Raw genomic sequence first — 12,611 nt, 5'->3', positions numbered from 1 at the left:
TACCTCATAAAACGCTCAGTTTTAGTGGAATTGCTGGAAACACAGACTAGACGTCTGATCGAAAATGGGAATCATACTAATTGATGTTATCAGTGTCCCGGATACACATTATTCTTTTTACAAACCTGTTTACAATCCCTTTAAGAGCACAACTACTTACTGTTCCTCCATAATGCATGATAGATTGATAATCATACTGAACACTATGACTGTTTATAACGTTCCAACTGTACATTCTGAAATCAGCCGCTGTATTATCCATAGCATTCTCCTGTTTTATAACCACATAGTCATTTCTATCTGGTCTCTGGTGTTCATGGATCATACCAATCGCGTGACCCAATTCATGCACTATTATTTGTTGTTTCTGAAATTAAGTGAAATAGAATTTTACGTCCTACTTTATGGGTCAATGAAGACTTGATCAGGTTTGAAATGAAAACAGAACAAATGGAATGAAATTGACCGTCTAAAGCCTGTTATAGCTTCATACGGACTTTTTTTTTTATCGCAGCTTAAATGATAAAGGTAATATCTGAATAAAAATTGCTCAACATTTTAGATTTATACGTAAAAGACTATATCATTTCAAACAAGCTACACATACTTAAACTGTTCTTGGAGCAATAGTAGTAATCTGCCAGAAAGCGCAGAACAGGATAGCCATCGATACATGAAACATGTTCATTTCGTTTGCGACGAATAAGACAACACAATTATAGTAAGGATAAACAAGAAGACATACCTTTCTGCAATTAGGATGAAGAGTTAATTCTTGAGCTCCACCAATCATTCCAACATGAGAACTACAACTAAAAAACATATTTACATGTATACATGTACATTTACTATATTATACAACACAAGACAATACAGGACATTGTGCAACGTCATGCGGATGGTGTCACTTCAAATTCTACACCCGTGAATGTAGAAGAATTTAGTGATGACGATGACGAAGAATCAAAGATAAAGACATTCGCACAATGTTTGAGGCAATTGGATGACTTTAGAAAGTATCTAGGCGGCAAAGTCGCTTCATGTGACAAGATACTAACGGATCTAGAAGATCGGGTGCATCAACATTCTGTTCTGATAAAAACTACAAATTCGGTTCAAAGTACATTATCTAATTATTTTAATATGCCTGTTAATGAATCAAATGAATAAATGTTTGAATTGAATTGTCTTTATTATCATTTATCATCACTAGGCCATTGAGCTATAAGTATAGCTAAATGCTATAAATAGTAACAGATGTAAGAAAGTCGGATCTCTGAGTAATCCGACACTCTGAGTACTCCGACCTAGTTTTACGGTCCCAATGGATGTCGGATTAGACAGAGTACAATGTATTGGAACCGACTTGTTCGAATAAAGAGATTTTTGTGTTGCCTACCCTTGTCCGTTTTTAATGACGACATAGTTTCTGTCTCTACTGCTCGCTTTTCTAAATCTAATACACGTTTCTCGTTCCCATACTGACATAGACATATGAATCTTCTCCACGTCTTGTGATGCTGTAAGATAACATAGGCCTTCATTTACTACAATAACATATATTTTTTTATGAATAGCTTTAACGCAGCAAAACTATATTGTACTAATTACTATGCAGATTGTTTATGCACAATACAAAATATGTATGTTAGGTCTTGTTTAAGTGAATTCGAACAATCTGATTCTATAACACTTTGATCCAGGACAAATTCTTATATTGTTTAGATGAGGGTTATGGTACTATGTATAAAATCTATCCTATCAATGTTTGTGTCAAGTATGTGGAAGTAAGTGTATATCATACGGAATGAAGTTTCTATGGTGTACGGTATTATCCCATTCGTCCATAAATAACTGGTCGGTCGAATAGCTTTTCTTTTTTCTCTCCTACAAATATAACAGAACAATGCTAAACAATTTTGCTTCGATTCAAGACGTCAAGAGAAAGCGAGAACAAGATCTAGGCATAAGCATTAGCATCTTCACCTTTCTTGTATCATGGACTGCAGTGATTTGATTGGAAGGTACACTAGCAAATGCAGCTAATCAGCGCTGTCGCAACGCAAAAGTCAGTAAATATTATAGTTTATTGTTAACAGTCGCAAGCATCCGAATTCAATTAAATCGCTGCTAAAACTTCTGTGACACCAGAAAGGTGGCAATTGCAGTCATAAAGACACAGTTTGTAATAGCTTAACACTGTGAAGAGGTAGCATTAGAAATTTGAAGTATTTGGACTATCGGTAGATGAGATGAGGAATAGGACAGTCTCGCCCACTTATCTCAAGACAAGCTCAAGCTTTGGCAAATATTGAGACGATCATTCCACTGGGTGAAAACCAATTTAACGCTAATATTACATGGATGATCATTATCTAAAAAAAATAAATTCGAGATACACTGGCTAGTATTGAACTATATCAATCATTTGAAACAAAAAGAAAACTTACGAAGATTCGTGAAATAATTTATATTGTTCTTTAGTTAAACACATATCCAGACCTTCAATTCTATGTCCTTTGGGGTCTACTTCCTTGGCTCTCCTTGCATACGCTGAAATAATGCAATTAACAGTAGTACTAAAAAGATGATTATGATCATGATCATGATCATGACAAAGGCTGCGATGATGACGGCGAATATATATGCTGACTAGATAATGATGATAATGATGACGGCAACGGTTATGATGATGATGACGGCTATGATGATGATGATGATGATTTTTATCCAGATGGTTAAATGAAATAACAGTCATAGAAGAGATAAACATACAATATTACAAAAGAAACAAATAAAATACCTACAATTATAGCCACCGTATGCAACTACTATATCAGTATCAAGAGTAGTATCTTCAGAATTGTAACGATCTTTCAGGGCTTGCAGATCAGTGGGATTCACCGTTAGGTTTACTGAGCCCAGTAAATTTCCAAGAGAAGTGGTGTCAGGATGGGCGATGGTCAGCTGTTTACTCTCTGTTTTATGAATGGTTGAATCTAAAGTTGTACGGGTTTCATGAGTTACAGAACTGTGATGTAGGAAACCTAGTTTTGATTTGTCTGTCTGTGAAGCAATGGTGTCAGGTACAGTTAATGCTCTGTTGCGGTCGGTTTTAGCTACTTGGGGTGTTGCAGTAGGATGACGAAGCATTGATACAGGTGGGGCAGCTTGTTGTCGCACAGTCTGAACTCTTTCCTGGGCAAAGGCTTTTTCAAATACTTGTGGCTGTGGTGCTGGAAATTGAAGCTGATTGTGTTGTTGTTGTTGGTGGTGGTGTTGTAACTGTTGTTGGAATCTGGGTGCCGGCAGTTGTCGTAATGGCTGCTGTTGTTGCTGATGAAAGAATTGTTGTTGTTGCTGCTGGTGTTTAAACTGTGGTGGTGGAACGAGAGGTTTTCTTATGACTGGGTGATGTTGGTTTGTTGTGGGCTGTATTGGCCTGCGTAATACTTGATGAGGATTGCCGGGAACAGTTCCTCTTGGATGCTGAATGTACATCATACTCTGGCGTTTCTGACGACTGTGAACTAATTTCGATACCTCTTCAACAGTATTCTGGAAATAAATATATTTTGAGAATCATTTATCAGATTCCTTAAAACTGTGTTTGTTAAATTGGAATTTGTTTGTAGGCTCACAACTTAAAACATAATTTAATACAAAATTTATTTATTTCGTACACAAAGTAGGATAGAACAAACTAATATGTACAATAATTTACAATTTGCCTGTTACTCAAAACTCAAGACAAGTTCTCATTTTGGCAAACAAAGTTTGAGGTTTTTCTTTTGAATGTACGCAGATCATTGGTAAAAACTGGGTGTACTAAAAAGTTGAGTTGATCCAAACCCAAATCAGCCATCAATTCAACCACAAATGAACTAACAAAAAAAGTTTATGACTTTCTCGATCCATCATTAATGATTTTATATCTATATGTACAAAAATATTATTGTTTAGCTAGTTTAAATATCATCTTCTAACCCCTGCCCAGGGCAATACTCACTGGTACAAACCATTTATTGTTTTTGAAGAGTACTTCAGACCAAATCATTAAAATACATAACAAAAAATGACACACGTCGTTTTGCATATATAAATATTATACTTTTTATTCTTTACGTGTCAAATTTTACTTTTATTTCCAAAATTTGATTAAGTGTCTCATAATATTCAATAAATATAAACGATTTAACGAAAGATCATCGGGCATTTGAGACGTTTGTTGAAATCAACTCTCATATATTTCGAAAACTGTAAAAAAATCGTAATATTACCCTCCTTTAGTTCGAAAAAAAAAATATTCCTTTGTAAATGTCTTCTAAAATGTAAAAATACAGTCCATGTTTTTCAAATCAAAAACAAATTTGTTCCTCTGCAAACAATTTATTTTATGACATGACATCGAAAAACATCTAAAATGTCGAAATGACGTACTGGTACATTAAATTGTTAAATTTCGAAATATTATGTAAATTCTTTAATGTCGAAGTAGCACCTACTGATTGACATGGAATTTTATACGTCGAAATATCACCTGTAATGTCTATTACTGCCTCTCTTACGCCAAATCCAATCATGGTCATCTCTTACTTCCAGATTTCAAAATAAATGTCAAATGCAACTATTTTTCAGTGATAAAATTCGGTCCCAAATCCACTTATCATTTTTTTACTATAAAATATGCTAGTTTGCCTCAGTTTATGCTATTTTCTGACACTTTATAACATTTTGCGTCATTTTTCATCCAATCAAGGTGTCATATTGCACAAAAGAGACATCAAATAGTCATCTCATCTTGATATTATTGTCGAATAAACAGAATCAACACATGTTGCTTAAGGATGTTTTATGTTTTTTATTCAAAAATAAATTATTTGTGCAACTTAAAAATTTTTTAACCAAAAGTACAAATTATAAACTAATATGATCTGACGATTTTCGGCCACAAAAACTATGCTGTTAGCACATATTTAAAGATAGCTTCCTTTATTTTCATTTATGAAAATTAAAATGCTTATACTTTTATGAATAGAAAGTAGAGGTGTTCTAATGACTTGGAAAATACCAATTTGTCTCATATGTCCATTATTAATTTATAATTAGCTAAATTAGAAGAGAATTACCAACAGAATCCCAATGAGTGGCCGATTAAGAAAGGTCAAAAAGTCTGTTTCTCCAGAATGTACAATATTTATGATTGGTTAAAATCATTAATCATATGCAATGAGAACATAATGATATGATTAAGAATACATGATAATTCATAACACAAAGTAAGCAAATAATTTGATAAATTGGACACTAAAAAATAAGGAAACCTTTCTTTAAGCTGCGTTCGGGAGCCTACGTACTGTATGGAAAGGAACCATTCTAAACTGGTACAAATGAAGCAGACGCGGATTGCTGCAGTCGAAATTCAATGGTTGCTCACTAAAACAAGCAAGTATCAGACATTCCAGAGAGGGTAGCTGCAGATGTTAACAATTAATAGGAACGCATAGGAAGAACAGATTGCCCATCATGTTATGTCTAAAATTTTCAAGTATAACTTTAAAACGTTTTCATTCGGAAGTATGTGTCAGAAAGCACCAAATCAATACTGCCTATGCCAGTTAAAATACAAAGGTGCCCACTAAAACAAGCGACTGTCAGACATTCCATTCCTCATTTTTGTAGGCCTGCCCCACCCCTCCTACAGGCTGACGCCGCCACCGCTGCTACCAGAGAACATATTCAGGCTATCTGAAAATGGAGCAAAGTGGTTAAGTGTAATCGGGTGTTTAAACATGGATTAAAATGTACGTACCTGGGTCATGGTAATTACCGTATTCTCTGGATCAGAGTTTGACTTTAAACACTGTGCACTTTGTGACAGCAGTATGATATAAACAAGAGTCACTAAGCATGCTTTCAACATAATCTGGGAATATCCTGTCATTTTGACAAAGTTGGTATTGTACAGGTTAATCGTGTTTTCCCCGAGGAAACTGCTACTAATCCCTTGCAGAAATTCGATTCAAGACACTGACTTAAATACTTTCTTTCAATAAAAACCAATAATATCAAATCTAGTTACTTTTAGTATTTAAAATTCCCATTATTTTATAAAATAAACTGTTACACCAATTCAACTCCAAAACAATTCCTGTTAATCACTTTGTTTTCTTCTTTATCCACTTGGTTTTACGATGTTGCTTTACTGCGACTGTTGGAGACTTAAAGGTAATTAAACTTCTCCAACGAATCACCAGCAAATCAAGTGAGAAACGTTCATCTTGATATCAATAAAATCGACTTTAAATATCCTTATCAATCATTGATCAATCACTTTGTATATTTTTTAAAACAGGCCATTTATTACCATTATTAGTGTATATCATTTATTAAAACCCTTGTATTAACACACTGAATTCACACCAACTATAAACTTTTGTTTAAAGTCACGGAAAGGCCCCAAGGCATCTACTGTCTATTTCACCATTTCAAAATGCCTTCAATTTTATTTTTAAACAATGTAATAAATTAACTTGTTGCAATTTTTAAGTAAAATACCCATTTAACGTGTCGAAATTTCCTTCTTGTTTCTTGTTTAAATTAATACATTTGCTTGTCTGAAACAATTAATGGGAAAGTCAAAATAAAATTCTTGTAAAAGGTCTTATTTTTGAAGTGAAAAAGAAGTTGTCTAAATGATCAAAATTCTGCTGCTTCTAGCAGCCTTCAGATCCCCGATCTCAAGGGGCTTTGAGCCTTCAGGCCTCGCGCTTCCGAAAGATACCTCATCCTCTCAAATTTTTTTTTATTTAATTCCGATCTGATGTATAATCTGTTGAATATAACAACAAGTTCTTCACCAGACCATGAAAGAACACATCTTTTATTTAGCTTGACAGGTTGGTTATCCTACTACCACCGCAGCAGTTTCAACCAAATTGGTCGAGGTCCAACTTTTATCGTACTGACCAGCTCACAAAGCTTCTATAAAATCCATAATCGAAACATTGTCAATTGCATACTTTTGAGATCAGACCAATCAACACAAGATTAACATGTTCCATTCATGTTGGGTGAAAGCTTCTACGGTGTCATTTAGCTGATTTAGAAGCACATTCTCTAAACAATAACTCTAAACTGGTTTCATTTTTTTCTTATTTAATCATTCAAGATCTCAATCATAAAAATCAAATGATGGCTTTGATAGTTATATATGTCTGTTTTTCTTCTTCCTTTTTACCTAAATGTTTTGTTTTAGATAGTGATTTGGATAAGGTTTTTAGTGTCAACCAAGTTAGTTTTCTTTTGTAAATTTATGGTTATATAAGTTGGCAATTGGCATACCTTTACGATCTGAAGCCATATTCTAGAAAACTTCACCATTAAAATCATGGTTAGTAATCATCATAAAAATCAATTTAATGACATGAGAAGACATGCTTTCACTGTTTATTTCATATGATAATTTCACAGCAATGCAATGTCAAGCTTCAGAAGGAAACACAGGCTAAAACAGCTTAGTTTTCTGAAGATATCTGTTTGCTAAACCTCAGTTGGAATCTAGGCTGAAACCTTCCAGTTGTCTGATGATACTTAAATATTCCAGTTATCTGAAGGTCTCTTCCTTTAAAACTTCATAAGGAACACAGAATGAAAAACTCACCAAACTTCAGAGAGGACACAGGCCGAAAAATAAGCAGGGAAATTGGCTGAAATAACCCAGGTGTCTATACAGGAAATATATACATGTATAACAAAAAATTAGGTTTATCCAATAAATATATATAATATAGAAACATGTTTAACCAGCTGATATAAATGATTTTTGGTGTCAGTAACACTTTTCAAAATAAAAATCAGACTTCAGAATGAACTACATAGAAAGTAAAGAAATATATACTTGATTAAGGAGACAATATTGTTAATTTGATAAACATTTTCAAGATCAATGGAACAAAGTAAAAAGAATGTCTCACAATTTGAATGAAATTAGCCATTACACTATATTTAAATTTTGGTCATTTGGACCCAAATCAACCCCCAAAATAGCATAAATGTCCCTTTAACATTACTACCAATTGTCCAGCTTCTCCTAGAAGTATGGCTTTATCACACAAATATAATCCTACCACAGTTTTTATGTAGAGATTAGGATATCGATAATGGATAAATATGATATTTAAAAAAGTATCAATGTTGAAATAAATCCATCCATCAACAGATAAAAGAAAAAAAGAAACAAAATGATTGAATTTACAAGACCAAATGTCTGTTAATTGATGTTTTTCAGTACCCAAAAACCTATTTGGATGGATGGATTCTTTTAATCATTTCTAACTTAATTAGAACAAAGAGTTCCTATTTTCAAAATAACAGCAAAACATCAGTTTCTAGCACTCATTTCATCAATGTTTAGCTTTAACATGTCTGAACATGGTGTCAGGATTATCAAAGCATAATGAACAAGTATAACATTCCAATGGTGTAGCATTAACATGTCTTTCTCTGTGGTTCTCAATAGCATTCATTTTCCTATACAATTTTAAACATACATCACATTTATATGGTTTTCCTGAATGTTTCTTGTCAAAATGTTTATCTAAAGAGATTTTTAATTGAAATGTTTCTTCACAAACTTCACATTTGTGAGGTCGTTCTCCGTGAAAGACTTTTCTATGTACATGAAGAGGTATAGAACTAGGAAAAATTTCGCCACATACATCACAAATATGGTCTTTTCCTATAGAAAACTGGTTTGGAATTAGATGACTATATATAGTAACACTACCAGGAGTATTGGATTTATTTTCAACTTCTAATTCAGATGTTTCTAATAAGTTATTATTCTGTAGATTAACATGATACAGGTCCTCTTTCTTGCCATTCACAGCACCAAGCTGTTGCCCAATGTGCATCTTCATATGTACTTCTAAAGTACATGATTGTGAAAAGACTTGTTTACAATAGAAACATTCATATGTGTCTTCCAGAGAATGCATTAATAAGATATGATTCTGTAGTTCTATATGGTTAGGAAATATCTGATAACAGGTGTTACAAGTATGAGAATATGTGTCCTGAATTTTTAAATCTGGTTTAAAAGTGCCATGTAGTAAACTAACTAGTCGTTTTTTAGACTGTTCACACTTCTGTGGTTCGATAACAACTGTTTGTTTACTGGATGATGATGGTACTCCTCCCCAATGTTTTTCTATATGTTCCGATAGCAGATGACTTGAACAAAGATTCAAGCCACAAACACCACAGGTATATGCCTGCTTTATTCTTGTATGTTCTTGTACATGGGTCTTTATATCAGTAGCTCTAAAACAGACCAAATAAATCACAATCATGTTTAAATCTCTTTAAATCCTGCATCCAAGAAAACCTTTTTTTAATGCCTTTCAATCTGATTCCATTACTGCAGACATAATGTCTACTGGAAATGAAAAAGTGTATATCATATTTGATATATATATATATATATAAGGGCACCACAACCACTATAATAAATATATATTTCTGATCGTTTTGGGGTGAGAGTTGGACACATCTTCTTCAAAAAAAAAATCTGTTATGGTTGTGAACTCTTTTAAAACCATTATGGCTAGCTGGTAACTCACCTAAAAACTATATCGTAAAATAGAAAACTAAATCCCCACTGACCTGATAAATATCTGTGAACAGACATTACATTTGTATACTTGGTTTGAATTATGTTCCCTTTTAATATGTTTATTTAATTTACATAATTCATCATATGATTGAGGACAATGGCCACATTTAAATAACAATTGTAGGCCTTGGTGTTCATGTATCTCTTTCTTACTATCAAAATACTTCCCACAAAACACACATTTTAAACCTTTTCTTCTTAGATTCTGTAATAAATAAATATCAACCTGGGACATTAGGTAATAGGAGTTCAGGATGTCTATTGCAATCATTTTATGTTTACCACATCAATTTTGTCAGAATAAGGATTTTGATTGTCAGTTGTATCATTATCATAAGAATATTGCAATACATCAAAATCAAATTACTCTAACTAACACTAATGTTATCATTATGCAGAACATTTATATTTAGACAAGCTCAGAGCATAAAAAAGACTATACTTACATCATGGATAGGTTTATGTGTAAATAAGGCAATTCCAGCAACTAAGTCTTCTGGTTGGTTACTCTCTATATGTACATCATCAATCTCAGGCATCATAATACTAGGTACAGCTGTTTTTATAAGAGTAGGACGATACCGATAAATATGAGGAGCTAATTTAGATTTGATATCTTCTATATAATCACTAGGTTTAAAGTGTTTACCACACACATATCGTTTCTTTAACGTGTTTACTGGCATGTCTTCTGTTACATATTCATTTCCAATGACTCTGATCCACATAGATCTTAATGTAGCATCATTAGGTAGTTTATGGAAGGGGACACCCAATGATATAGCCAGTAAATCATTATCACAGCCTGGTACACAACACATCTTCTTACATACTTTTTCTTCATACATCTCCATTTCCTGAAATAATTAAAATATCATCGATTAATGAATGAATTTGTCAATTATGTCTGTTTTGCCATGACTTTTGTCTGTTTCTTCAACAAAAATTAAAATCCAAAGAATCTACATCTGTAATGAATGGACACTTTTCCTCCTGTAGGCATTTCAAGTGAACAAGCTTGTGACCAATTTTGGACTGAAAAGAAAACTTTTGGGTTTGGTGGAGATAATCTTCAATCAAACAAAGACAATGTTAGAATCTCGTAGCTAGTCTATTATTTCCTTGTAGCCCATGAATGGAGGATGACATTTTTTTTTAGGTCATACAAAGAATACTAGTCTCGGTAAAGTGGTTCCACGGTAGGCCTACTCACAAGAAAAAAGTATGTCAACCTAGATTCATGAAACTGACCATTACTATTTGATTCTTAGGAGATCATTTTTATTTACAACAAGCTTTTTGATGAAGACAGCGATGAGGAAGGAACATTAAAAAAAAAAGATTTTAGGATACAGGAATGATAGGAACGAGTCGTTTCGTTACCTATTAAAGACGCTCCACTTCAACGTTTCACTTCAACAGTCCGAAACGTTCTATAGAAATTTTTTCTTATGTCTCCTCATATGAATGAAATCTGAATGAAGTTTGGAGCAACCGGTACCATTAAATCCTTTTACCGGTAAGTTGTTTATTAGCCGTCGAAGGGAGACAACCACTAGATGTAGATCCACAGATCTTAGTTGAATATCAGAAATAATTAAAACGTGTATTTTATTTCTCACCTTCTCACATTTAATGATTTTTGAGGGATATTTGATAATTGATCAAATTATTTTTAAGCTGCCAGCCCTCTTTAAACTGTGTTCATCTACTCTCCTTATTGTTGTAAGCTACCCACTAACCTAAACTTCTTAAGTGTCTATGTGGGCTACAGGCTGTGCATATGAGTCCTCAACATTTGACATTGAAAATCATTGTTAAAATAACCGAACAGGTATTATTTCCCTCATTGTACACTGCATGGGATTGCTCATCTTCATTATTCTGATAAGGTGTACAGAAAGCAGGACTAACTAAATTCAAAGGGGGCAGATTTGGCATTCGTTTGACCAATCGTACCTTTGTCTCAGAAAGAGGAACTTCTTTAGCAAAGTTAACGGTGTTCAGAGATCACTGTCAAAATGCCTTCAAATCCATGTGTGTCTATGTTTTAATGTTAAAATGATGACTCATCTTTTCTCAAAAGTTAAATTTGCATGGAATAAGCGGTTTTATGGCAGTTCTGGTATTTCTGAAGACTAAGCTTATATACAGTGGTGTAACCTATTTTCGTGGATATAAGGATTCAACACCGAATTTCGTCAAAGTTAAAAAAACGGAAAATTTTTTTTATGTCTTAGATGTTTCCTCAGATATTCTACAAAATAATACAAATTGGTTTGTTTCGATTTTCTTTATTAATCCTTCACTTTGACCCATATTTCATGAGCAACCAACTCGGTAACGGCGGCAGAATGCGTCACCTATTTTCGTGTACAATGATCTATAAATAAGTCTATAAAAACACGTTGTATGGATACCGGGTGCCGGGTGGTATAATTAACTTCTCTTAGTATTTATCTTTAATATCAATTCATTATAACTAGTGACAATTCCTTCAAAGAACCACGATTTTAAAATAAAATAGTGACTGACAAAATAAGATACGTAGCGTGATTTATTGCTAAAAGTCACTGAAATAACATAAGAATATGGTCCACTTTGTGTTCCATAGAAATTTTCTGCTGACACGGAATCCGCTAGTTGATCACGTGACTTCATTCGTTGGACTACATTCTAGCAGACGACACTTGGAATTCCGATTACCGCTTGGGATTATAAGGAAATTCGGCCAATAAAAAATGGTGACGTTTGGTAATAACTGAAATCCGCCATTTTGTATTTGTCAAAGTATACATTAATACATTTTACCTTGCTTGAAACTACTGGATTCATTCTACTAGCTGATATTGTAGAGAAAACCCATGTTTATCAAAACAAACTAATGCGGAGGTCACGCAAGGTCGCTCATGTAAATTATTAATCCTTTCCGGAA

At 33.5% G+C, this 12,611-nt stretch overlaps 2 protein-coding genes across 2 annotated transcripts; both read right to left on the bottom strand.

The window, feature by feature from the left end:
* Positions 1 to 148: 148 nt before the first annotated feature.
* Positions 149 to 811, bottom strand: LOTGIDRAFT_89537 (hypothetical protein; the record flags this gene model as incomplete). The annotated part of the gene is made up of 2 exons (XM_009052092.1): positions 149 to 367; positions 746 to 811. Coding segments are annotated over 2 exons (285 nt in total), but the record flags the coding sequence as incomplete, so codon positions are not given.
* A 7,594-nt stretch (positions 812 to 8,405) lies between these two features.
* Positions 8,406 to 9,911, bottom strand: LOTGIDRAFT_113975 (hypothetical protein; the record flags this gene model as incomplete). Its single annotated transcript, XM_009052263.1, has 4 exons — positions 8,406 to 8,734; positions 8,894 to 9,077; positions 9,195 to 9,324; positions 9,667 to 9,911. 4 exons carry the CDS (start codon positions 9,909 to 9,911, stop codon positions 8,406 to 8,408), a joined length of 888 nt encoding a protein of 295 aa, XP_009050511.1.
* Between the last annotated feature and the right edge of the window lie 2,700 nt (positions 9,912 to 12,611).

Source organism: Lottia gigantea (assembly GCF_000327385.1).
Source record: "Lottia gigantea unplaced genomic scaffold LOTGIsca_18, whole genome shotgun sequence".
NCBI lineage: Eukaryota > Metazoa > Mollusca > Gastropoda > Lottiidae > Lottia > Lottia gigantea.
The sequence above is the reverse complement of the archived record's forward strand: the minus strand, read 5'-3'. Positions and strand labels throughout refer to the sequence as shown.